This window comes from Somniosus microcephalus, chromosome 19 (assembly GCF_052327205.1).
Source record: "Somniosus microcephalus isolate GS21.2 chromosome 19, FLI_Smic_1.0, whole genome shotgun sequence".
In the NCBI taxonomy this organism is placed as follows: Eukaryota; Metazoa; Chordata; class Chondrichthyes; order Squaliformes; family Somniosidae; genus Somniosus; species Somniosus microcephalus.
The window spans coordinates 64566645-64594590 of NC_141005.1; the positions used below are offsets into that span (position 1 = coordinate 64566645).

The following is a 27946-nucleotide window of genomic DNA, read 5'->3' on the forward strand; positions in this document are numbered from 1 at the left end:
TCAAGTCAAAGTAGACATACAATCGTTTTTTTCTCTCTTCCTCATTCCGCAACCTCCCTGGATTTCAGGGGAAAGCCTGGGTTGACAGTAACAAGAATCTGACGATTCACTGTTTATAAATCACTGTTTATATTGAGACTGAGTCCTTGTGCGACACTCTCCTGCACTGCATGGAGGCATATTACTTGACTAGTGTCAGTTTTTGTTTGTTCTCACCACGGGTTCTCTCATTTTCTTGACTGCTGGTCTAAAGATCTGGGTGATCTCTTGAGATTCTGGAGTATCTTGCATTGAAAACCAGAATCTGTCAGTATGTCACAGCTATCAAGAGTTTTTATTTTTTCCAAATTTTTATATTCTACTTGGATGAGCATTTAAATTCCAATCATTATTTCTACTTGCTTTGTTGAGATTTAAACTTGCGCCTTCATGAACTTGTGTACTCACCTTTTTAAAACTATGCATTATTTTATGTCTTGCAAAGCTACTATCTTCCCTAGCATTTATTGTTCAGTTATGCTTGGTTTGGTGTGATGCCCTGACCTGCTAAGTTCCTATCCAAGATGAATGCAATCTGCAACAGGAAATCAATGTATTCCACCTTCCTTTATTATATTGACAGGAGTAATCAAGTTGTGCAGTCCGGCAGAGTGTATTTTGCATTATTACTTTACTAACATATTGGGTTAACTTTAAAGAGGTTACCTCAGCTCCTACATTCCCTCCACCTCCCATCTTGTCTTTACCTCAAATCAAATGATCCAATATGTCCTCCGGGCTCCACCGTTAACAAATTTCAGCTAATCAAGAACACTGCTGCCCAAGACCTTTCTTGCACAAAGACCCGCTCACCTGTCTCTCCTGTCCTCACCCACATCCACAGGCTTTCTGTAGACCACCAATTAGATTTCAGTATTCCTATCCTTGATTTGAAATCCCTGCGGATCTGATGGCACTTTTTTCTTGTAAATTCTTTTTTGGCCGTATGTCCAAATCTACACCTTCAGTTCTTTTGATGCCAGGTTGCTTCTTGTCCTTTACCCTCTTCACCCCACAGTTGGAGGACGATCTTGCAGCTACCTCGCTCTGTTTCAACGGTTCTTCCAAAACTACTATGCCTTATTACCTCTCTGCCTTCCGAAACTTCCTGGAAACCTATCTCTGACCGTGCCTTAGGTCTCATTCTAAATTCCTTTACTTCCTGCACACAAGCCCCCCATTCCTTTTATAAGTGCTCTGAGACGCTTTGTATTAGCAAAAAATGAAAAGTATTTTGCCAGTTCTGTCCGAGGGGCACAGTTTTTCTTGGAAAAACACTGGGTCAGAGTCAGCAGTATGTGGGAGTCACATCACTCAAAGTATAAGGAAGACCCTACAAAATGGGTAATCTCTGCTCTCACTCTCCCTGTTCCCCATGTCATTTTTCTAATGTGTTTGTATAATTCTGTATTTTTTCATACAGCCAAATGATACCCTAGAGAAGTTTGATGTGAAAACAGTCTCTGAGCATATGTAAAATTAATTGATCACTAAAATATATCATCTGTAATTCGTTTCCCCCACCCAGAGTTGAGATGGAAACCCTGGAGGAATTTGACCAAGAATATCCAATGAGCAAGATGTTCTGTAAGCGCCTGACCAAAGAAGAATTTGAGGCCGAAGCACTGACCTATACGGAAAAGGCACTGCAGGACTTATTTCACACTATGGATCAGAACCCATCACTGTGTGAGAAGGTGGTGCGCAAACGTAAACAGATCGAGCTGGAGAAGGCTGGGTTGAAATCCTTTATTAAGGTACTGTAAGCAACACAAACCAGTAGAAATAGGGTTCATTGCACTGGAAACCACTCCTTTTCACATTTTTTAACCAAGATACAGCTTGCTTTATTCTCTCTTCAATCCTCACTAGTGTTGCTGACAGTACTGTGTATATGACTAGCCAAGGTAACGCATGCAACACTGGTTACCTGATCAACTCCTAGCAGCCTATGGCTTAAGAAAGACTTACATTTATATAGCGCCTTTCACAACCTCAGGACGTCCCAAAGCGCTTCGCAGCCAATGAAAGACTTTGAAGTGTAGTCACTGTTGTAATTTAGGAAAGTGCAATTGAACTTCTAAAAATGCAAAAGCCTTAGACTAGATGTCATCTGCAACTTCAACCTTCAGGTCTTGCAATTTATGCTATTTGCTGTTAGATGGAACTCTAGTCTGGGGTGGCAGCTAATATGAGTGGAAGGTTACATGGACAAATGTAATAGAAAGGACGTTTTAAGAGCAGGGGTTCGCTGCAGGGTGGAATCTGAGCCAGACGTTGAAGTCCAGGCCTATCTTGAGGGTAGAGCACCAAACTTACCTGCTTCCTTTATGCGTCGTTTTCCCAAAGCTAAACTAATGCCTTCCAAGCATTAATTGTGGGTCAGGTCAAAGACTGGTAAATGTGAGCACTTTCTTTGCAGGCTAAATTTTACTCAGCTGTGGATGGTCAGATGAACCGCTGCAATGCTGTTGAAATGGATGAGTTACAAGAAAGACTCCGACGCTTGAAGGACGAGATGAGAAAAGTGCAGATGTACGCTTGTGGTAAGACCATCATCCTTAAAACATGGTCAAAGCGTCAACCCGTGTTGGGAAATGCTGGAGTCCTTCATTAAGGAAGCAGTAGCAGGGCATTTGGAAAATCATAATGCAGTCAAGCAGAGTCGGCACAGTTTTATGAAAGGGAAATCATGTTTAACAAATTCGCTGGAGTTATTTGAGGATGTAACAAGCAGGTTGGACAAAGGTGAACCAGTGGATGTGGTGTATTTGGATTTCCAGAAGGCATTCGATAAGGTGCCACATAAAAGGTTACTGCATAAGTTAAGAGCTCACGGAGTTGAGGGTAATATATTAGCATGGATAGAGAATTGGCTAACTAACAGAAAGCAGAGAGTCGGGATAAATGGGTCATTTTCCGGTTGGCAAACAGTAACTGGTGGGGTGCCACAGGGATCACTGCAGGAGTTCCTCAGGGCAGTGTCCTAGGCCCAACCATCTTCAGCTGCTTCATCAATGACCTTCCCTCCAACATAAGATCAGAAATGGGGATGTTCGCTGATGACTGCATAGTGTCCAGCGCCATTCACAACTCCTCAGATAATGAAGCAGTCCATGTCCGCATGCAACAAGACCTGGACAACGTTCAGGCTTGGGCTGATAAGTGGCAGGTAACATTCGCGTGACAGAAGTGCCAGGCAATGACTATCTCCAACAAGCGAGAGTCTAACCACCTCCCCTTGACGTTCAACAGTATTACCATCGTTGAATCCCCCACCATCAACATCCTGGGGGTCACCATTGACCAGAAACTTAACTGGACCAGCCACACACATACTGTGGCAACAAGAGCAAGTCAGAGGCTGGGTATTCTGCAGCGAGTGTCTCACCTCCTGACTCCCCAAAGCCTTTCCACCATCTACAAGGCACAAGTAAGGAGTGTGATGGAATACTCTCCACTTGCCTGGATGAGTGCAGCTGCAACAACACTCAAGAAGCTCGACACCATCCAGGACAAAGCTGCTTGCTTGATTGGCACCCCATCCACCACCTTAAACATTCACTCACTCCACCACCGGCGTACCGTGGCTGCAGTGTGTACCATTTACAAGATGCACTGCAGCAACTCGCCAAGGCTTCTTCGGCAGCACCTCCCAAACCCGCAACCTCTTCCACTTAGAAGGACAAGGGCAGCAGGCGAATGGGAACACCACCACCTCCAAGTTCCCCTCCAAGTCACACACCATCCTGACTTAGAAGTATATTGCCGATCCTTCGTCATCGCTGGGTCAAAAACCTGGAACTCCCTGCCAACAGCTCTGTGGGAGTACCATCACCACACTGACTGCAGCGGTTCAAGAAGGCGGCTCACCACGACGTTCTCGAGGGCAATTAGGGATGGGCAATAAATGCTGGCATTGCCAGCGATGCCCAGATCCCATAAACAATTTTTTTTTTTTTAATTTTTAAGGAGGAATTTCTTTTCTCAGAGGATTGTATATTTGTGGAATTCTCTACCTTAGAGAGCTGTGGAGGCTGGGTCATTAAATACATTTAAGTTGGAGGTAGACAGATTTTTGCAAGATAAGGGAGTGAAGGGTTATGGGGAGCGGGCAGGGCTGGGAAGTGGCTTTGCGCCCAAGATCAGCTATGATCTTATTGAATGGTGGAGCAGGCTCAAGGGGCCAAGTGGCCTATTCCTGCTCCTATTTCTTATGTTCTTATGAATGAGGAGATGGGCAATCCCGAAGCAACTTATGAGTGTATTTGTGGGGATGTGAGCAGTTTCCCTTGCAACTGGCATTTAAGGTTGTTACTTTCTCACTTGGGATCGACAAATGCTGACTGCATACATCAACTATGTAGTAACGTAGGGTGTGTGAATGTACGGGCAGGGCTGAGTTCGCATGCTGCAGATTTTCATGGGCTGTGATGTTACTATATATTTAATATTTTGTATGGCCAGCCTCAGGACAGTGCATGCAGCTGCTCATCCAGACAAAGGAAAGTATCTACAGTGCAATGGTGGGCAGTTTTGAAAGTGGCGTTGGGAGGGTCTTCAGTTTATAACTGGGTGGACTGATAGTTAGAATGGTGTATTTGCAATTTTATGAATTCTAAACACAGTTATGACATAAACCAGTGGACTTAGCTGATGTTCTCCAATACATAAAACCGATCAAAAAGATTTGCCAGCAGTCTTGGGACAATGTCTCTCAGTAGATTGGTCATTTTTATTCCCCAGAATGGATAGAAGACTTCTGGCATTCGTAGGACACCTGCTTTCACCACTTCAAGGGCGCACTCTTCCTTGGGCATGGCGGCAAGCTTCACTTTATTTCCAACTGCTTTTATCGCATTGTCTGTTGAAAGAAACACACACTGAAGTGGGATCCAAGTCGGTTGTCCAGAGTAGATCTTCAATGATTGGTTTGCAGTGTGGGAATAACCAATAGCCATGTTTTAAATGTATATTTGTGCAGTGTATCTCTGTATGGAGAGCAAGCGGTTTGCTTTATGACCGCACCCTTGCAGTGATTTGGTGTAGCATGCATGGGCAAGGGTTGGTGTCGTCTGTGTTACTGTTGGGGCTGTACACAACATACTTCACACTGACTTGCTTTTTGTCAATTTAGTGCCCTCGGAGTTTGTTGCTAGGCAACAGAACACTTGACTTCAGGCGTCTAGTGTCAGAAGCAAGTCACATCTATCAAAACCCATGTTTTGGCCTGCAATTTGGAATTTGGAGCTATATAAGGCTTGAATGAAGTACTTACGGTGGGAGCAACTAGAGGTGATGATTATTGAATAATAATTGTGTTGGTACTTAAACAAGTGAAGTAACAACACTCAGACCTCACATAGGGAGGGGCAATAAATGCTGGCCTTGCCAGCGACCCCCACATCCCATGAACGAAAAAAAATATTCTTTGCTCTACCTCGGTCATTACTGCACCATTGTGACTATTTATTCTTTTCTCAAACCAGCCATCCTGTGGCCTCTCAATTAAATTAATAATTAGTTCCATATATGGGGCAGTTTTGTGCAATGGGTCCATGCCCGGTTGGGGCTGGACTGGGGGACTTCCCTCAGTTATCAGTCTAAACTGGATTCGAATTCAAGTCTCCGAAGTGAACGACCATTCTCTAACCCACTGCATTATCGAGTTCCCCACAATTTGGCCCTTGTATAAAGTAGAGCGTGTGCTGGTGTACTTCAATCAACTGCCTGATAGTTCCTCAGCACAAAAAATGAGTGATGTGGTGATAAAGCTGGCATTCAGAAATGGTTTCTGCATTGCTAGGCCACATGGAAAATAGAACCAATCTGTCAGATTATAGAGTTTAAAACGGCTATCTGCATAGACTAGACTTGTAATCCCGTGAGTACAGAAGATTATGGGGTGAGCTAATTGAGCTGTTTGAGATGATTAAAAGAATTGATAGGGTAGATGGAGAGAAATTATTTCCTCTGGTCGGGGAGTCCAGAACAAGGGGGCAGAACCTTAAAATTAGAGCTCTGCTGTTCACGGGTGATGTCAGGAAGCACTTCCTCACACAAAGGGTAGTGGAAATCTGGAACACTTTCCCCCAAAAAGCTGTTGAGGCTGGGGGTCAATTAAAAATGTCAAAACAGATTGATGGGTTTTTATTAGGCAAGTGTAGTAAGGGTTACCGAACCCAGGCGGCTAAATGGAGTTAAGATGCAGATCAGCCATGATCTAACTGAATGGCAAAACAGGCTCAAGGGGCAGAATGGCCTCCTCCTGTTTCCCCCCCCCCCCCCCCTTGGTGGGTCGGCGGGCATGGGCAGAGTGAATTGTTCACAAACACTAGTCCAGTGTTTCTGATTCCAGCCCAAGTTCAGCTCACTAATCGCAAGTTTTTTCTAGTATGGTATTCTTGATAAGAACCTCTGCTCTTACCTGTATTGATGAAGCCTAAAATTGCTACAGTGATGGAAACGTTGACTTGTTGCAAGTTGTGTTCTCTGCGCAGCGCGCTGTAGAAACCTTCCACCGCAAACTTGGATGCAGAATAGACTGTAGTGAAGGGCGCACCAATCCTTCCTGTGGGATCACCAATGTGGTAAAAAGAAGGATTGCTGGATTTATTCGTAAAAGTCAATGTTGAGGTCTTTGCAGGAGTATAGTATTATGTATTCTTGTACATTCTCCCTTCCCTTGTACAGGAAACTTTGTGTTATCCGGAAGCTAACTGTCTGGAGTGCTCGAGCCGCCGGCAAAAATCAGGAGCCATTTTCGTTAGGTTTTTTTTCTTCTCGTTGCTTTTTTCCTCAACAGTCAAGGTCTGCTGAAGCTGTTGCTAAGCTACAGAGACGCTTGGACTGTTAAGAAGCTGTTGCAGCAACAGGGTCTGTTGACGGATACGGAGCTCAAAAGCTTCCGTATCTTTCAACATTAGCGCTGGAGTGTCCGGCAGTTTTGAGGGAACGGCAACAGCTCGGTCCCGTTGGTGCCGGATAGCACAAAGTTTCCTGTACATTCTTCCTTCCCTTTGCCCAATCATTGACGGCCATGCTATGAGTTGCCTGGGCCCCATGCTCTGGAATTCTGTCTCTAAACTGCTCTGCCTCTCCACCTCCCTCTCGTCATTTTAAGAGCGCCTTAAAGCCAACTCTTTTCCTACATTAAAGGTTATATCAATGTAAGTTGTTGTTGGGGTGTCTATTATAGCAAGTGTATGAAGATCTAGTTTCCATATGGTACAGTTCTCCTCAGAAGAGTTTGTGTGCTCAGAGCCAGTTTGAAAATACCAGCCATAATCGTCCAATCCTCCTTAGAAAGTGGGGTGGTGCCAGAGGACTGGAGAATTGTAAATGTTACACCCTTGTTCAAAAAAGGGTGTAAAGATTAAACCCAGCAACTACAGGCCAGTCAATTTAACCTCGGTAGTGGGGAAGCTTTCAGAAACAATCAGGGACAAAATTAACAGTCACTTGGACAAGTGTGGATTAATGAAGGAAAGCCAGCACAGATTTGTTAAAGGCAAATCGTGTTTAACCAACTTGATCGAGTTTTTTGATGAAGTAACAGAGAGGGTTGATGAGGGCAATGTGGTTCCCCAGGGGTTGGTTGTAGAACCACTGCTTTTCTTTATATATATTAATGACTTGGATGTGGATATACATGGCACAATTTCAAAATTTGCAGATGAAAAACTTGGAAGTACAGTGAACAGTGAGGAGGATAGTGATAGACTTCAAGAGGACATAGACAGGTTGGTGGAATGGGCGGACACGTGGCAGACGAAATTTAACGCAGGAAAGTGCGAAGTGATAAATATTGGTAGATAGAATGAGGAGAGGAAATAGAAACTAAAGGGTACAATCCTAAGGGGGGGTGCATGAACAGAGAGACCTGGGGGTATATGTGCACAAATCGTTGAAGGTGGCAGGGCAGCTTGAGATAGCAGTTAAAAAGCTTACGGGATCCTGGGCTTCATGAATAGAGGTATAGAGTACAAAAGTGTGGGAATTATGATGAACCTGTATAAAACACTGGTTCGGCCTCAACTGTAGTATTGTGTTCAATTCTGGGCACCGCACTTTAGGAAGGATGTGAAGGCTTTAGAGAGGGTGCAGAAAAGATTTACGAGAATGATTCCAGGGACGAGGGGACTTCAGTTACGTGGATAGACTGGAGAAGCTGGGATTGTTCTCCTTAGAGCAGAGAAGATTGAGAGGAGATTTGATAGAGGTGTTCAAAATCATGAGGGGTCTGGACAGAGTCGATAAAGAGAAACTGTTCCCATTGGCAGAAGGGTCAAGAACCAGAGGACACAAATTTAAGGTGATTGGCAGAAGAACCAAAGGCGACATGAGGAAAAACTTTGACTCAGTGAGTGGTTAGGATCTGGAATACATTGCCTGAAAGGGTGATGGAGGCAGACTCGATCACGGCTTTCAAAAGGGAGTTGGATAAGTACCTGAAGGAAAAAAAATTGCAGGGCTACGGGGAAAGGGGCGGGGGAGTGGGACTAGCTGAAGTGCTCTTGCAGAGAGCCGGCATGGGCTCGATGGGCCAAATGGCCTCCTTCCGTGCTGTAACCATTCTATGATTGCTGAAAGGTGTTTGTTGTAGTCAATCTGTCTGATTCAGACAACACCACTATAAGTACCTGTTTTGCAAGCAATCCTTTTCTCTGCTTAAAAAAAAAAGTGAGGCCAATCTAGCCCTGTAATGTATGTACCTTTAAGAGAGGAACTATCTTTTACAGCCCCTGTATACTGCAGTACCAGTAGTGACCACACCTGTATATAACACCGTGTAGTAATTTGTACAGTTAGTTCCAGCATACCCTCTGTTCAGTAAACACCTGTTATTACCGTTCTCCTGCAGTCCGTGTGTTATTTATACGCGGACACTACAGTGGCGACGAGCAGGTTCAAACTCACCTGCAGTACTGCAGCACCTCACGGGGATCCATCCCTGAAAAGAAGCTTCTTGGAGGTCGAAGCCAGGGCAACGGGCGTCGACCGCGGGCAACCGCCCAGTGATCCCTCGGAGTTCAGAGAATCGCAGGGGAGGCTGTGGAGAGCTGGGCTTGGTTCTCCAGTCAAGGTGTTCCAGCAAATCGGGCTGGTAGCAGGTAGTGCGCTGACCCTTCCCGGACTGCGACGGGCTAGAGCTCGATCGAGCGGCTCTGCAAGGGGGCCGAGCAGCGTCGTCGGGAAGAAAAAGAGAGAGAGAGGGTGGAGCGCACAGGGTGCAGCCGGTGCTCAAGAGCCGGGCAGCGTTAAAGAAAATAAAAAAGGGGGAAGGAAAAGAGACGCGCAGTGGACAGCGTCGAAGAAGAATAAAACTAAGAAAATTAATTAACAAAAGAGAAGCGCGCGAAATCCACAGGGCGCCGCCATTTTAATCCATTGGGGAAGAAGGAGGCGCCATTTTAAACCACCCAAGATGCCGAAGAGTGGCAGCATCACTGCTTTCGACAACAAAATAGAAGACTGGACCACGTATGTGGAAAGAATTGAAGTGTACTGCAAGGCAAATGAGGTGGCCGATGAAAAGGCGTCGGTATTGTTGAATTTGATGGGCGCGAGAACATACGGCCGATTGCGGAATTTAATTACGCCAGCTAAACCAATGGAGAAAAGCTTTGAAGAGATTGTCAATATCTTACAAGAACATCTAAACCCTACACCGCTGATGATAGCAGAAAGATTCAAGTTCCATAAAAGAAACCAGCACAAAGACGAAAGTAATGCTGACTATCTTACGGAACTACGCAAGTTATCGAAACACTGCCAGTTCGGAGCAGGACTGGCAGATACCTTAAGGGATAAGTTTGTCTGCGGGCTCCAGAGTGAAGGAACCCAGAAACGACTACTTTCGGAAAAGGACCTTACACTAGAAAAGGCTTTCAGCGTTGCAGTATCCTATGAAACAGCAGCACGGGGAGCTGCGGAAATACAACAGAAACCGCAAGAATATAGCACCAATGAAATGGCATATGGAGCAGAAAAGTGCTATCGCTGCGGCAGAACAACCTATGACCAGAAGGATTGCTGGTTTAAGGACAAAGTATGCAGGCAATGTGGAAAAGTGGGACACACAGCACGAGTCTGCAGGTCGGGAAAGAAAACCAACACTAAAAGAACTACTAAGGAAAAGTACAAGCAAGTACAAAAGATGACGGACAGCAGTTCAGAAGATCAGAAGAGTGATAATGACTCCGGGAGCAGGAGACTAAGTTGTCTAAAGTTACACAACGTGATCGCAAAGGAGGATCACCGAACCATTTGGGTCACCCTCATGATAGCAGGGTCCCAAGTAAAGATGGAATTGGACACAGGATCAGCCCTAACAGTCATGAATCGACGAGACTACGAGCGGCTATTCTCACACATACCCTTGAAGGACACGTCCATTGTCTTGAAGACATATACGGGGCAAAAAGTCTACCCCAGAGGAAAAATAAGGGTGCCCGTTAAATACAACGGCAAGGAAACACAGAAACTGTATCTATATATACTACAAGATGGAGGACCACCATTATTGGGACGTGAATGGATCCGAAAAATACAATTGGATTGGCATTCCATTCAGGCGCTAACTGTGGCTGACAAAAAGGATGACGACGTCACACCTGGACGACTGTCAAAAATTCTAACTGACGCGAAAGAGGTGTTCCAGCAAGGACTTGGGACTCTAAAAGGCGTAACGGCAACGATAAAAATTGAAGATAACGCAAACCCCAAAATTTTTAAGGCCAGACCGGTACCGTATGCAATCCGCCCAGCCGTCGAAGCAGAGCTGGAGAGTCTGGAGCGTTCAGGTGTGCTGTCCAAGGTGGACTGGAGTGAGTGGGCCACACCCATCGTTCCTGTAATGAAGAAATCATTGAGCAGCACGCCTGGGGAGCCGAAGAAGGTTCGCATCTGTGGGGACTTTAAGGTAACAGTGAACCCAGTCCTTCACACAGTACAATATCCACTTCCACGGATAGAAGATATTTTCGCCTCACTATCTGGAGGGAAACGCTTTACGAAGATTGATCTGGCCCAAGCGTATCTACAAATGGAGGTAGAAGAAGCATCTAGAAAATACCTCACGATAAACACTCTCAAAGGTCTTTACCAGTACAACCGACTGGTATTCGAGGTAGCATCAGCTCCGGCTATTTGGCAGAGGGCGATGGAACAAGTCCTGCAAGGGATCCCGGGGACCCAGTGTTATTTGGACGACATCCTGGTTACAGGCGAAAATGACAGTGAACACCTTGCCAACCTGGAGCAGGTGCTCACTAGATTACAAGAATATGGGCTATGAGCCAACCGCCCCAAATGCGAGCTTTTCAGGAAACAAATCTCGTATTGTGGCCACGTGATTGATGAAGAGGGGTTACATAAGTCCCCAGACAAGATTGAGGCAGTAGTCAAGGCTCCAGCACCGGAAAATGTGTCGCAACTGAGGTCGTTCCTCGGGTTGGTGAACTACTACCATAAGTTCTTGCCAAATTTGTCTACAATTCTGCACCCACTGAACGCCCTGCTGCAAACTGGAGTAGCATGGAAATGGAGTGATGAGTGTAAGCGTGCCTTTCAGAAATGTAAATGCCTAATCACTTCAAAAGAAGTATTGGCCCACTACAATCCAACGCTATCGATTCGGTTGGCATGTGATGCGTCTCCCTACGGCATTGGAGCGGTGCTGTCGCACAAATTCCTTGACGGTTCAGAGAGGCCAATAGCCTTTGCGTCACGCTCGTTAACCTCAGCCGAGCGTAACTACGCCCAGATTGACGGGGAGGCCCTCAGCCTGGTGTGGGGGGTGAAGAAGTTCAATCACTATCTACACGGACAGAAATTCACCTTACTGACTGATCACCAGCCTCTTGTCTCCATTTTTAACCCAAAGAAGGGCGTTCCGGTGATGAGGGCGCAACGGCTGTAAAGATGGTCCCTTTTTCTAGGGGCACATCATTACGAAATAGAGTATAAGGGCACGAAACAGCATGGAAACGCTGATGGGCTGTCGCGCCTGCCGCTGCCTACGGTGGAGGAAGCACCTGCAGTGGACCCTGTTGAGATATTCCATTCGACCATCGTCGAATGTCTACCTGTTACAAACTCACGTATAGAGAAGGAAACCCGAAATGACCCGACACACTCTCGGGTCTATGATTTGACGGAGGGATGGCCAGCACATGGCGACTCACTGTTGCCAGCATTCTCGACAAGGAGAGAACAGCTGTCAGTGTGCCGGGGGACCTTGATGTGTGGATCCCGAGTGGTAATTCCACCCAAGTTGAGAGATAGAGTGCTCAATGAACTTCATGAGGGTCATCTGGGAGGGGTAAAAATGAAGAGCCTAGCCAGGGCGTTTGTGTGGTGGCCGGGAATCGATAAAGAAATCGAGGAAATGACCAAGAGCTGCACAGGATGCCGGAAAGTCCAAAACGCTCCACCACAGGCCCCGCTACACCCATGGGAGTGGCCCTCATCTCCATGGCAACGAGTACACATTGATTTTGCTGGTCCATTTATGGACTCAATGTTTTTAATCGCCGTGGATGCACATTCGAAATGGCCAGAGGTCATCAAAATGTCCTCCACCACCACGGAGAAAACTATTGCAGTCCTACGGACCATCTTCGCCAGGAATGGCTTGCCAGAACAGATTTGCTCCGACAATGGACCACAGTTTGTGTCCGAGGATTTCCGGAGGTTTTTGAGGAATAATGGGGTAAAGCATTACACATCCACCCCATATCATCCAGCCACAAATGGATTGGCTGAGAGGTTTGTTCAAACCTTTAAAAAAGCAATAAAGGCGATGTATAACGACAACATACCACTGCAACACAAGGTGGATAATTTCTTGTTTGCTTACCGGAATGCGACACATGCAGTCACCAACCAAGCTCCAGCCATGATGTTCTTTAACCGAAGGTTAAGATGTCGCCTGGATTTGCTCAAACCAAACATAAGACGAGATGTTGAGAATAAGCAATTCCAGCACATCAATGAGAAGCCAACCAGGAGCTTCAAGATAGGGCAACCAGTCTTGGCCCGCGACTACCGAACAGAAAAATGGCAGCCAGGAACGATATGCACATGGCAGGGACCACTAATGTACACAGTGGACGTTGGAGAGAGCATCGTGAGACGCCATGCTGACCAGATTCTACAGTCACAGGAACAAGTCAAACCCATGCCACGATCATACGCACCTGGTGATGAACCCGATGTACAGATTGCGTCTACCTCAGAATCAGTGGTATTGGAAGCTGACGAACCAACCAATGACAATGAGCCAGAATCGACTCCGCCGCAAGAACAGGATACTCGAGAAAGGCGCTATCCAGACAGGATCAGGAAGCCTCCTCAAAGACTGAATTTATAAATGATTACTTTCAGCTGATGTATATAGTACAAAGAAAATTGTAATTGTAATTAGTTATTTAATTGTTAAATGAATGTTATGTACTGTTTATCTAAAAGGGGAGGAATTGTAATGTATGTACCTTTTAAGAGAGGAACTATCTTTTACAGCCCCTGTATACTGCAGTACCAGTAGTGACCACACCTGTATATAACACCGTGTAGTAATTTGTACAGTTAGTTCCAGCATACCCTCTGTTCAGTAAACACCTGTTATTACCGTTCTCCTGCAGTCCGTGTGTTATTTATACGCGGACACTACAAGCCCGACCCTTGTAAAACAATTGAAGGGAATTAGAGCTGGAATGAAGTCCTAACGTTTCCTGACATACCTGAGGCTGGAGGATTTGAAGGTGAATTTTCTGCTCTCCGTCTTGGTTTCTAGCACACTATGCTGATCATTGTTTTGAGTGGATTTAGTGGGGTTTTGATGAGCTGAGGTTGTATCTCTTACCGCTCAGTGATGACATGACGATGATGCTTCCCTGAGATTCCTTTAGCATGGACATGGCTGCACTGCTCAGTTGGACGTAGCTCAGAAAATTGACAGTCAGACCGGTGACCACATTTTGCATTTCGCCTTTAAAGTAGCCAAACTTCCCGGTTCCTCCAATGTGGTTTAACACCAGATAATCGAGTCCTCCTGGAAGATGAGAAAATCAGCAAAACAGAATTTCTCAGGCACAGAGACTGTTATAAATGGCATCATCATAAAGAAACTACTCGTGAAATAACACTGGACGGCCAAGGAGAATAAATACTCGGGTGTGAGCCCAGCTTCTCGGGGACATTTTGTAAGACAGGAACTAGTGAAGTACAACTAGACCTCCATGTTCTGAAACAAGTTGATTAAAGCCTTGCTTTATACTCAAACCAAGTGCGTAGTGAGTTTTATTACATCAGAAACCATCCGGATAAGTTGCTGAGACTTCATGAGATGATCATTGCCACCCAGTGCCCATGAGATTTGTTGGTGCTGGCCTGGATTCGTGCCGGCCAAGGCTCAAAAAGAAGTTTGAAATTGATGTGAAGCGGTGATTGGTAATGTTGTAATCACTTGTAATATTTTGCAGTGAAAACTGGTAGTGTCCTATGGATGAAGGTTATTATAATAGCCCCGCGTTTGGTTATTTAATTTTGGTGGGCTGGGGTTATGACCTCCACATGAGCAGCAAAACTTGTAGCCCTGCCCACTTTATTGACTCCACCGTGGTATCTGAACTCTCAGCCTTGACTCACTTTTGCTTCACTTTCATGCCCCGTTTAGTTTCTACTGTACTCATGCTTGGATTTGCTGGTTTGGAAGCCCTCAACAGAATCCTGGGAAGCCCCTGATAGTCAAAGATTAATTATTGCTCAGGGAAATTTATAAACTCAATCTACAGACGGAATTGTGATTGGGATTAGCAGTACAAGGGCTGGAATCAGATGAGTAGCATGCATCTGTTTTAATGTCTAACTGACCAGTTGGAAATGTGCATATGGTACCATTGATGCATGCAGGCAAGTGCAATACCGATGAAGTGCACTAAACATAGAAAACATAGAAGATAGCAGGAGTAGGCCATTCAGCCCCTCGAGCCTGCTCCGCCATTCAATGAGATCATGACTGATCATCCAAATTCAGTACCCTGTACCTGCCTTCTCCCCATATCCCTTGATCCCTTTAGCCTTAAGAAATATATCCAACTCCTTGAATATATTTAATGAATTGGCCTCAACTGCCTTCTGTGGTAGAGAATTCCACAGGTTCACCACTCTCTGGGTGAAGAAATTCCTCCTCATCTCAGTCCTAAATGGCTTACCCCTTATCCTTAGACTGTGACCCCTGGTTCTGGATTCCCCAGCCATCGGGAACATCCTTCCTGCATCCAGTCTGTCCAGACCTGTTAGAATTTTATAAGTTTCAATGAGAGCCCCTCTCATGCTTCTAAACTCCAGCAAGTATAAGCCCAATCGACCCAATCTCTCCTCGTACGTCATTCCTGCCATCCCAGGTATCAGTCTGGTTAATCTTCGCTGCACTCCCTCCATGGTAAGAACATCCTTCAAATAAGGCGACCAAAACTGCACACACTACTCAAGGTGTGGTCTCACCAAGGCCCTGTACAACTGCAGCAAGACATCCTTGTTCTTGTACTCGAACCCTCTCGCTATGAAGGCCAACATACCATTTCCCTTCTTAACCGCCTGCTGCGCCTGCATGCTTACCTTCAGCGACTGGTGCACAAGGGCACCCAGGTCTCGTTGCACTTCCCCTTCTCCCAATCTATTGCTGTTCAGATAATCCACCTTCCTGTTTTTGCCACCCAAGTGGATAACCTCGCATTTATTCACATTATACTGCATCTGCCATGCTTCTGCCCAATCACCGAACCTGTCCAAATCATACTGGAGTTTCTCAGCATGCTCCTCACAGCACATGCCCACCCGCTTTGTGTCGTCTGCAAACTTGGAGATATTACATCTAGTTCCCTCGTCTAGATCATTTATATATATATTGTGAATAGCTGGGGTCCTAGGACCGATCCCTGCGGTACACCACCAGTCACTGCCTGCCACTCGGAAAAAGAGCCGTTTATTCCAACTCTGCTTCCTGTCTGCCAACCAGTTCTTTATCCAAGTCAGTACCTTGCCCCCAATCCCATGTGCCTTAACTTTACACGCTAATCTCTTATGCGGCACCTTATCGAAAGCCTTCTGAAAGTCCAAATACACCACATCCACTGGTTCTCCCTTATCTTTTCTACCAGTTACATCCTCAAAAAATTCCAGTAGATTAGTCAAGCACGATTTACCTTTTGTAAATCCATGTTGACTTTGTCCGATACTGTCACTGTTTTCCAAGTGCTCTGCTTTTACATCTTTTATAATGGACTCTAGCATTTTCCCCACTACCGATGTCAGGCTTACCGGTCTATAATTCCCCGTTTTCTCTCTACCACCTTTTTTGAATAGTGGGGTAACATTAGCTACCCTCCAATCCATGGGAACTGTTCCAGAGTTGATCAAATTTTGGATGATGACCAGCAATGCATCAACTATTTCTAGGGCCACTTCCTTAAGTACCCTAGGATGTAGATTATCAGGCCCTGGGGATTTATCGGCCTTCAATCCCGTCAATTTCCCTAACACCATTTCCCTACAAATACTGATTTCTTTCAGTTCCTCCCTCTCATTAGACCTTATGTTCCCCGACATCTCTGGGAGGTTATTTGTGTCCTCCTTTGTGAAGACAGAACCAAAGTATGTATTTAATTGGTCTGCCGTTTCTTTGTTCCCCATTATAATTTCCCCTGATTCTGACTGCAAGGGACCTATGCTTGACTTTACCAATCCTTTTCTCTTCACATATCTATAAAAGCTTTTACAGTCAGTTTTTATGTTCTCTGCAAGCTTACTCTCATACTCTATTTTCCCCCTCTTAATTAATCCCTTTGTCATCCTTTGCTGAATCCTAAACTGCTCCCAATCCTCAGGTTTGCTGCTTTTTCTGGCCAATTTATATGTTTTCTCCTTGGATCTTGTGCTATCCCTAATTTCCCTTGTTAGCCATGGTTGAGTCACCTTTTTTGTTTTATTTTTATGCCAAACAGGGATGAACAAATTCTGTAGTTCATCCATGCGATCTTTGAATGTTTGCCATTGCCTATCCACCGTCAACCCTTTGAGTAACATTCCCCAGTCAATCCTGCCCAACTCACGCCTCATACCATCATAGTTTCCTTTATTTAAATTCAGGACCCTAGTCTCTGAGTCAACTACTTCACTCTCCATCTTAACATATTATGATCGCTCCGACCCATGGCATATTGGTCCAGGAAACCATCTTGTATACACTCCAGGAATTCCTCCTCCACAGTATTGTTACTAATTTGGTTAGCCCAACCTATATGTAGATTTAAAGTCACCCATGATAACTGCTGTGCCCTTATTGCACACGTCTCTAATTTCCCGTTTAATGCCATCCTCAACCTCCGCATTACTGTTTGGAGGTCTGTATACCACTCCCACTAACGTTTTCTGCCCCTTGGTATTTTTCAGTTCTACCCATACAGATTCCACATCATCAGAGCTAATATCCTTCCTTTCAATTGTGTTAATCCCCTCTTTAACCAGCAATGCTACCCCACCCCCTTTTCCTTTTTGCCTATCTTTCCTGAATATTGAATACCCCTGGATGTTGAATTCCCAGCCTTGGTCACCCTGGAGCCATGTTTCCGTAATCCCAATCATATCATATCCGTTTACCTCTATTTGCGCAGCTGATTCATCCACCTTATTACGAATGCTCCTCGCATTAAGACACAAGGCCTTCAGGCTTGTTTTTTTTAAACTCTTACACCTTTTAGAATTATTATTTACTGTGGCCATGTTTGATTTAAACCCTTGATTTCTCTGACTGCCACCTTTGTTTTTCTCCTTCCTTTCTTTTGCTTCTATCCTTGTTTCCCTTTCCTCTGTCTCCCTGCTCAGGTTCCCAACCCCCTACCATTTTAGTCTGGACTTTTGTAGCTTTGGTTTCCTGATTCTCAACCAGAAGATGTGTAGTCAACAGTATACTCTAGATAGCTAACCTCTTTCTTGGCTTTATAAGATTTTCCTGTAGGGACCTTCATTCAATATGAATATATGGTAGAATGATTACTGACCCAATTTCTCCCGCGTTTCCTTAATGACATTCTCTGCTGATGACAAATCACTCATGTCGGACAGGACGTAATCTGCCGAGGCAGCACCCAGTTCCAGGCAGCGTTGTTTCACCTGGAGTAAAAGTGGGAAGGATGCAAAAGCTGAATAGCCGTACTGTGTTTTTGTTTTGTCATTCTCTGCCAAATTTTAAATCTAACAGAGGAAAACACGTTTCATGTTGAGGCAAGTGTTGTTGACAGCAATTGCCACCTAGGGCATAACAGACTGGAATAGCCATCTCCTTGGTAGGCTGAAAACTTCTCTCCCAGAGTTGCAGCAGGCTGGAACAGGTTTTCTTTTGCCTTTAGCTGGATATCGTTAAAGCTGTGTTGAAATTTGTTGTGTCTGGTGTCCAATCACATTGTTTGGTTTGAGCTTATCTCTAGTTAGAAATGGTACTGTAGCTTTGTGAAAGACGGCACAGTTATGTAACAAATCCCATCCCACTGTGATTCATGTGCTTGGATACTCTTGGCAGCATGTTGTGTAGTACGCATTGTAACCGTGTGTTCTCCCCCTGATACCCAATCTCAGATAGATTATCAAACTGAGGAGAGGTGTCATATTTGGCCTTGGGAAGAATTTCCTTACTTGACTTGTTGTCAGAAAGTGGCATTTGTTGTTTGTTGGTTGTGGGGGGTTAAAAAGCTCGGTGAGATCTGAGAATATATCTATCCTATTACTTGAGCCTTTTCTAGTGGACTTGTCAAGTTTTAGACCTTAGATTTGCCCAGCACTGTAATAAGAGCAAGAAAGGCAAATTCCAAATCAGTCATCTATAAACCTATTGGAACTGCAGTGGCATGGTGGTGATTGCTGCCTTAGGAATGGGGTGGAAAGTGTTCTGAATGAAGGGATGGATCGGGAATGTAGTACTGTATGACTGCTCTAAAAACATCCCATGTTATAATTAACTAGCAGAAGTGAGATTAATTTTGACTAATTGCTGAGTAGAGAGAAGTGAATCTATAAATAGTGACAAGTTGATTTGTTGTGTTCACCACTCGCAAATGAGCTGGTCAGTACTTGATGTCTTTGTCCAAAAGCTGGGTATAACCTGCTACATTTGTGTCTGACCTCATCTCCCATGGACAAGATGGTGGGTAGTTATACCATACATTTCTTAATATTTTGAGATGAGCCTGATTTTTGTGCCAAAGACTGAATATTCTTGCAGTTTGGGTGGAGATAAGGAATAATAAGGGGAAAAAGTCACTAGTGGGCGAAGTCTATAGGCCTCCTAACAGTTGCAACTCTGTTGGTCGGAGTATAAATCAGGAAATAGTTGGGGCTTGTAATAAGGGAACAGCTATAATCATGGGGGATTTTAACTTTCATATTGACTGGACTAATCAAATTGGGCATGGCAGCCTTGAGGAAGAGTTCATAGAGTGTATTAGGGACGGGTTCCTTGAGCAGTATGTAACTGAACCAACCAGGGGGCAGGCAATCTTAGATCTGGTCCTGTGTAATGAGACAGGATTAATAAGAAATGCCCTAGTAAAGGATCCCCTTGGAATGAGTGACCATAATATGGTTGAATTCCAAATTCAGTTTGAGGGTGAGAGTTGGATCTCAAACCAGCGTACTGAGCTTAAATAAAGGAGACTATGAAGGTATGAGAGTAGAATTGTCTAAAGTGGACTGGGAAAACAGATTAAAGTGTAAGACGGTACAAGAGCAGTGGTCTACATTCAAGGAGATATTTCACATCTTTCAAGATAAATATATTCCACTGAGGAAAAAGGGAAGTAAAAGAAAGGACAGCCATCCGTGGCTTAGTAAAGTAATAAAGGATAGTATCCGACTGAAAACAAGGGCATAGAAAGTAGCCAAATCTAGTGGGAGGATAGAAGATTGGGAAGCATTTAAAAGCCAGCAAACAATAACTAAAAGATTAATTAAGAAAGGGAAGATAGATTATGAAAGTAAACTAGCAAAAAATATAAAAACAGATAGCAAGAGTTTCTACAGCTATATAAAAAGAAAAAGGGTGGCTAAAGTGAACGTTGGTCCCTTAGAGGATGAGACCGGGAAACTAGTGGTGGGGAACATGGAGACGGCAAAGACGCTGAACAAATATTTTGTATCAGTCTTTACAGTAGAGGACACTAAAAATATCCCAACACTGGACAAACAGGGGGCAATGGGGGGGGAGGAGCTAAACACGATTAAAATCACTAAGGAGATGGTACTCGGTAAAATAATGGGACTTAAGGCAGATAAATCCCCCGGACCTGATGGCCTACATCCTAGGGTCTTGAGAGCAGTGGCGGTAGGGATTGTGGATGCATTGGTGATTATTTTCCAAAACTCCCTGGACTCAGGAAAGGTCCTGGCAGATTGGAAAACTGCTAATGTAACACCCTTATTTAAGAAGGGAAGTAGACAAAAAGCTGGAAACTATAGACCAGTTAGCCTAACATCTGTGGTTGGCAAAATGTTGGAGTCCATTATTAAGGAAACAGTAACAGAGCATTTGGATAAACATAATTTAATAGGACAGAGTCAGTATGGTTTTATGAAGGGGAAGTCATGTTTGACAAATTTGCTCGAATTCTTTGAGGACGTAACATACAGGGTGGATAAAGGGGAACCAGTGGATGTAGTGTATTTGGACTTCCAAAAGGCATTTGACAAGGTTCCACACAAAAGATTACTGATCAAGATAAAAAAAAATCACAGGATTGGGGGTAATATACTGGCATGGGTGGAAGATTGGCTATCTAATAGAAAACAAAGAGTTGGGATAAATGGTTCATTCTCGGGCTGGCAATCAGTAACTAGTGGTGTTCCGCAGGGGTCAGTGCTGGGACCCCAACTCTTTACAATCTATATTAACGATTTGGAGGAAGGAACCGAGTGCAACATATCCAAGTTCGCCGACGATACAAAGATGGGAGGGAAAGCAGTGAGTGAGGAGGACATAAAAAAAACCTGCAAAAGGACATAGACAGGCTAAGTGAGTCGGCAGAGATTTGGCAGATGGAATATAATATTGGAAAGTGTGAGGTTTTGCACTTTGGCAGAAAAAATCAAAGAGCAAGTTATTATCTAAATGGAGAGAAACTGCAAAGTGCTACAGTGCAAAGGGATCTGGGGGTCCTGGTGCATGAAACACAAAAAGTTAGTATGCAGGTGCAGCAGGTGATCAGGAAGGCCAATGGAATCTTGGCTTTTATTGCAAGGGGGATGGAGTATAAAAACAGGGAAGTCTTGCTGCAGTTATACAGGGTATTGGTGAGGCCACACCTGGAATACTGCGTGCAGTTTTGGTTTCCATATTTAAGAAAAGATATACTTGCTCTCGAGACGGTTCAGAGAAGGTTCACTCGGTTGATTCTGGAGATGAGGGGGTTGACGTATGAGGAAAGGTTGAGTAGGTTGGGACTCTACTCATTGGAGTTCAGAAGAATGAGAGGCGATCTTATCGAAACATATAAGATTGTGAGGGGGCTTGATCGGGTGGATGCGGTGAGGATGTTTCCACTGATGGGTGAGACTAGAACTAGGAAGCATAATCTTAGAATAAGGGGCTGCCCTTTCAAAATTGAGATGAGGAGAAACTTCTTCACTCAGAGGGTAGTAAATCTATGGAATTTGCTACCCCAGAGAGCTGTGGAAGCTGCAACATTAAGTAAATTTAAAATGGAGATAGACAGTTTCCTAGCAGATAAGGGAATTAGGGGTTACGGGGAGAGGGCAGGGAAGTGGACGTGAGTCTAGATTCGGATCAGCCATGATCCTATTGAATGGCGGAGCAGGCCCGAGGGGCCGTATGGCCTACTCCTGCTCCTACTTCTTATGTTCTTATGCTTGTGTTTTGGGTTTTTCCAGAGTGTTGCAATACTTTGAGATTATGCCACTGCTGGTGGAGTTGAGTGGTCATTGGCACTGTACCTTCTGGCTTATTATTTTTCTGTGCTCTATATGTGACTATACCTTCTGTAATTGTTGTTCTCTCCTAGCAGTCACAATGACGTGTGCTCCCATCCTGGCAAAGTGATAGGCAATTTGTTCTCCAATCCCAGTGCTCGAACCAGTCACGAGAACCCGTTTTCCACGAACATTCTCTAAAATACAAAAATTTATACAGAAGATTTGAGATTGTAGACATTTTTTGAGGGAGAACGGAGGAACTTTGTGGTCATCAGAATTAATTGCATTTATATAGCGCCTTTCACAACCTCCGGATGTCCCAAAGCACATTGCAGGCAATTAAGTACTTTTGAAGTGTAGTCACTGTCTTAATGTAGGAAACGCAGAAGCCAATTTGTGCACAGCAAGCTCCCACAAACAGCAGTGTGATCATCTTAGTGACGTTGGTTGAGGGATAAATATTGGCCGGACAGTGAGGAGAATTCCCCAGCTCTTCGTCAAAATAGTGCCGTGGGATTTTTTGTATCCACCTGAGGGCAGACGGGGCCTCAGTTTAACGTCTCGTCCAAAAGATGGCACCACCGACAGAGCAGCACTCCCTCAGTACTGCACTGGAGTGCCAGCCTAGATTTTGTGCTCCAGTCTCTGGGTATGGCAAGTGCTAGGGAATTTGAATGCTTTTCTGCTCCGTATCAATATTCAGGATCAAGCCGTCCCCAGGCCTTGAATAGCACAGGCTGTTTAAAATATAAAGTGTCTTTCCCCAAGCATCCTTTTGAATTTTTATGCATTGCTGTCCCACAGATATACCCTGTGGGGGCAGATGCCCTTGTTTGTGAGGTGCGGTTCATATCAGCCCAGAAGCTTCATTTGAAAGATTTGGCCTTAATATGAACTGAAGAGTTGTGGTGAAGCAAAAGATACACGTGACAATCGAATCATTTCTGTATTTGAAATAAATTGTAACGGGCAAAGTTCTGGCAAACAACCACCTGTAGCAGGGAACTAAAGCTCGAAGGCCTGGGACTGCCACATTGAGTACAGGAAGGGAAAATCATATGGACAAGATAATGCAGTGTACTCTTGAAGGGGTCAAAGATCCTCAGGAAATTGGGATTTACTGATTTGAGAGATGTTCAATGTGAGAGAAGACCGTACTTGAACAAAGGAGGACATCTGTACTCTCAGTACTGTCCATTCTAGGCTGTCACGATGTATGCATAGTTCAAGTGTAGCAGTAACTAGGGTCAAGGACACTAAACATTTTGTTGCAAAGTACACTGTACAAAATGTACTGTTAAATAACTCTCTGAGAGTTGAGATTGTCATCGCTTTCATTTTTGTATTCTGCGACACTTCACATTCAGTCTGCAGAGGGACTTGTTTTAATTTTTACTCATAAACTCAAACAGTTGTCCAACACCGAACCAAGAATATTTACAAGCTAAAACATGTGACTAATTATTGCTTAGATGCCTGATTTCTGGTAATTAGTTTTGTTGAATAAATAGTTATACGCAGGTCCATCCCAAGGATCTATTCCCAGCCCCTTTCTCTTCCTTTATCTATTTGCTGCTGTTAACCGATGTCACGTTCGGGCAACGAGTCAGCTTTCACCACTACACTGATGATATCCAGCTCTACCTCTCCACCACTTCTCTCTCCCTCTTGATTGCCTCTCTGGTGCCAGACTGCCTGTATATTGGCATTCTGTTCAAACCCGATCAGAGCTTTAAACTCCACATTCTATCCATCACCAAGACTGCTTACTTCAACATCCAAAACATTGCCCACCCCGTGCCTACCTCTGCTGCTCAAACCCTTCAACATGCTTTTGTCTCCCCAGACTTTACTATTCTAATGCTTTCTTTGTTGGATTCCCATCCTCCCTCTTAACTCCAGCTTGTCCAAAACTCTGCTGCATATATCCTGTCCTGTTTTCCATCACCTCCATCCTCACTGGCCTATCCTGGCTCTTGGCTTTCCAACTGCATTAAATTCAAAATCTATGTCCTTGTCAGTAAATCCACCCATGGCCTTGTCCCCAACCTATCTCTGCAATCCACTCCAGCCCTATATGCTTTCCCAAACATTCTATTCCTCTGACTCTGGCCTTCTGTGCAACCCAGTCTCCCTCTGCTGCAACTTTGGTGGCAGAGGTTTCATCCGCCTCAGTCCTACACTTCAGAACTTTCTCACATTTTGGGATTTTTGATCTTTTTATTAATGGAATGGAGTTGGGAATGAGCTATTTTTAACTACTGTACTTCAAAACAAAGTCAACTTGCACGGGTCTTTTTTCAAAGGAAAAAGCCACAGCTTGCAGACAGTGAAGATATGTATTAAAGCTAGACAAGCCAGTTTGTGGAGTCTCATAACTCACTGTCTACTTCAAACAGAGCCCATGAGAATCAATTGATTCATCCCAGACTCATTAAGCCATTATAGTCCCTATTCATTTAGAGAACGGAAGATGGGGTCTTGAGACCTACCCCCCAAAGGAGGGAGAAAGAGACAGAAACCTGGGGGGTAGATTTTCCCGAACCTGTCGGGAAGAAGGTGGAACTTCCACTTTCAGGTTTTTGACCCGCCTACTTCGACGTCTGGCCAATCCGCGTGAGTTTCCCTTGATTGACCTTGTTGAGCCCGCCCAGCGGGCCAATTAAGGGCCACCCGGCAACAGGTGACGTCACAGACTGAAATTTCATCTGTCAAGAGTTTTTGACAGATGAAATATCAGTGTTTTACAGCTGTTTGAAGCTGTCAAACACTGACAGTCTGAGTTCTGACATGAGTCATTCTGCACAGACTCAGAACGCTTACCGGCACTCAAAGCTGAAGGCTGTCACTTTTGACAGATCGCAGCCGTTCAGCTTTCAGTTCCGGCTGAGTGATGGGCTCCCGACGGCTACAGGAAGAAAGGCTGTCAAGGTAAGTAAAAGTTCTTTACACACTTTAGACACACCAAACACACTTACCTTTACACTCATGCACCCATCACTCACCTGAGCGCCAACACTGCAACCCCGACGGCCCGCCTGCTCTAACCTGGCGTGGTTTGGAGCCGTCGGGAAAGCCACACGAAACCCCTCAAAATAGGGATTATGCTAAAAACTGCCTGTTACATAGAAACATAGAAGGTAGGAGCAGAAGTAGGCCATTCGGCCCCTCGAGCCTGCTCCGCCATTCAATCTGATCATGGCTGATCATCCAAATTCAGTACCTGGTCCCTGCTTTCTCCCCATATCCCTTGATCCCTTTAGCCTTAAGAAACATATCCAACCCCTTCTTGAATATATTTAATGAATTGGCCTCTACTGCCTTCTGTGGTAGAGAATTCCACAGGTTCACCACTCTCTGGGTGAAGAAATTCCTCCTCATTTCTGTCCTAAATGGCATACCCTTTATCCTTAGACTGTGACCCCTGTTTCTGGACTCCCTGACCATCGGGAACATCCTTCCTGCATCTAGACTGTCCAGTCCTGTCAGAATTTTATAAGTTTCAATGAGATCCCCTCTCATTCTTCTAAACTCCAGTGAGTACAAGTCCAATCGACCCAATCTCTCCTCATATGTCATTCCTGCCATCCCAGGTATCAGCCTGGTGAATCTTCGCTGAACTCCTTCCATGGCAAGAACATCCTTCCTCAGATAAGGCGACCAAAACTGCACACAATACTCAAGATGTGGTCTCACCAAGGCCCTGTACAACTGCAGCAAGACATCCTTGTTCCTGTACTTGAACCCTCTCACTACGAAGGCCAACATACCATTTGCCTTCTTAACCGCCTGCTGCACCTGCATGCTTACCTTCAGCGACTGGTGCACAAGGACACCCAGGTCTCGTTGCACATCCCCCAATCTATTGCCATTCAGATAATAATCTGCCTTTCTGTTTTTGCCACCAAAATGGATAACCTCACATTTATCCACGTTATATTGCATCTGCCATGCTTCTGCCCAATCACCCAACCTGTCCAAATCATCCTGGAGTTTCTCGGCATCCTCCTCACAGCACACACGCCCACCTAGCTTTGTGTCGTCTGCATATTTGGAGATATTACATCTAGTTCCCTCGTCTAGATCATTAATATATATTGTGAATAGCTGGGGTCCAAGGACCGATCCCTGCGGTACCCCACTAGTCACTGCCTGCCACTCGGAAAAAGACCCGTTTATTCCAACTCTTTGTTTTCTGTCTGCCAACCAGTTTTCTATCCAAGTCAATACCTTGCCCCCAATCCCATGTGCCTTAACTTTACACGCTAACCTCTTATGCAGGACCTTATCGAAAGCCTTCTGAAAGTCCAAATACACCACATCCACTGGTTCTCCCTTATCTATTTTACCAGTTACATCCTCAAAAAATTCCAGTAGATTAGTCAAGCACGATTTACCTTTTGTAAATCCATGTTGACTTTGTCCGATCCTGTCACTGTTTTCCAAGTGCTCAGCTATTACATCCTTTATAATGGACTCTAGCATTTTCCCCACTACCAATGTCAGGCTTACCGGTCTGTAATTCCCCGTTTTCTCCCTACCACCTTTTTTGAATAGTGGGGTAACATTAGCTACCCTCCAATCCATGGGTACTGTTCCAGATTCCATCGAATGTTAGAAGATGATCAGCAATGCATCTACTATTTCTAGGGCCACTTCCTTAAGTACCCTAGGATGTAGATTATCAGGCCCTGGGGATTTATCGGCCTTCAGTCCCATCAATTTCCTTAACACCATTTCCTTACAAATACTGATTTCTTTCAGTTCCTCCCCTTCATCAGACTCTATGTTCCTCGACATCTCTGGCAGGTTATTTGTGTCCTCCTTTGTGAAGACAGAACCAAAATATGTATTTAATTGGTCTGCCATTTCTTTGTTACCCATTATAAATTCCCCTGATTCTGACTGCAAGGGACCTACTGTTACATCGTTATTATTACATCGTTAAATGGAACTACTTGTTACATCGTTATATGGAACTACTTTGGTTAGTGTATTTATATTGCTATGTGGCGCACTGTAAAAGGCAGTGCGCAGTGCAAGGTCGGACATCTTGTATCACTGCACCATGCGGCAGCAACATCATAAAAGCAAGAAAACAACTGAGTGAAAGTCGGAAAACTAACTGAGTTAAAAGTGTCTGTATTACATAGTAATAAGAACACAAGGAGACAACATGGTAGCAGCGGTATAAGTGAGTACAACTTGTGCCATACGAACTACGAATAAGACGAAAAGTGAATATATGAGCTGATCGTGAGTGCCGGTGTCTGTGGTGATTGAGCGTGAATCGTACGGGCAACTAAGATGGCGGCTGCCGCTGCACTGACTTCGCAAATGCAACCCCTCATGAACTGGGTAGCCGGCTATATAGTAGAGGCATTCCGCAAGTTCAAACAGAAATGTGACCTTGCATTCAAAAGCTTCCTGAAGGGTACTGCCAACGAAGAAAAGGTTAGTTACATTCTGTTGTGGACAGGAGAAAAAGGTCTAGATTTGTATAATAGCTGGAGTTTGACTGAAGAGGAAAAGGAAAACCCTGCGACAATCTTTGAGAAATTCAGCAACCATCTGGAGCCTAAATCCAATCACCGTATACACAGATACAAATTTCAGAGTCTAAGACAGGAATCCGGTGAAACAGCTGACAATTTCCTGACAAGGCTGAGAAATTAAGCCAGCAAGTGTGCATTTAAGGAAATGGAGGAAAGGCTTGTGGACCAGCTGATATGGGGGTCAGCGCATACAGAGGTACAAAAAGCCCTGTTGGGGAAAGAAAAGCTCGAAATAACAGAGGCTATAGATACTGCGAGAGCTCTTGAAGCCATGAAGCAGCAAATGAAAACACTGATTTCTCAAACGGCTGACATACAGACGGCTTCTGAGACGGACAACAGAGTGGATACAGTGGGAGAAAAGTACA

General features: G+C 44.6%; 1 protein-coding gene and 1 pseudogene across 2 annotated transcripts in view; one reads left to right on the forward strand and one right to left on the reverse strand.

The window, feature by feature from the left end:
• LOC147104533 (uncharacterized) overlaps positions 1 to 27946 on the forward strand; it is a 51497-nt pseudogene that overhangs the window by 1285 nt on the left and 22266 nt on the right. The window contains exons 2-3 of the transcript XR_015072359.1: positions 1568 to 1796; positions 2462 to 2585. The product of XR_015072359.1 is annotated as an uncharacterized LOC147104533 (transcript). The remainder of the gene's footprint in view (positions 1 to 1567; positions 1797 to 2461; positions 2586 to 27946) is intronic.
• LOC147104534 (hydroxysteroid 11-beta-dehydrogenase 1-like protein A) overlaps positions 1772 to 27946 on the reverse strand; it is a 36325-nt gene continuing 10150 nt past the window's right edge. Inside the window, exons 2-6 of the mRNA XM_085961920.1 lie at positions 22087 to 22217; positions 18105 to 18216; positions 13907 to 14095; positions 6467 to 6610; positions 1772 to 4903 (exon numbers count right to left, since the gene is read on the reverse strand). Coding sequence (XP_085818046.1) covers positions 4689 to 4903; positions 6467 to 6610; positions 13907 to 14095; positions 18105 to 18216; positions 22087 to 22217 — 791 coding nt within the window. The 3' untranslated portion in view covers positions 1772 to 4688. The remainder of the gene's footprint in view (positions 4904 to 6466; positions 6611 to 13906; positions 14096 to 18104; positions 18217 to 22086; positions 22218 to 27946) is intronic.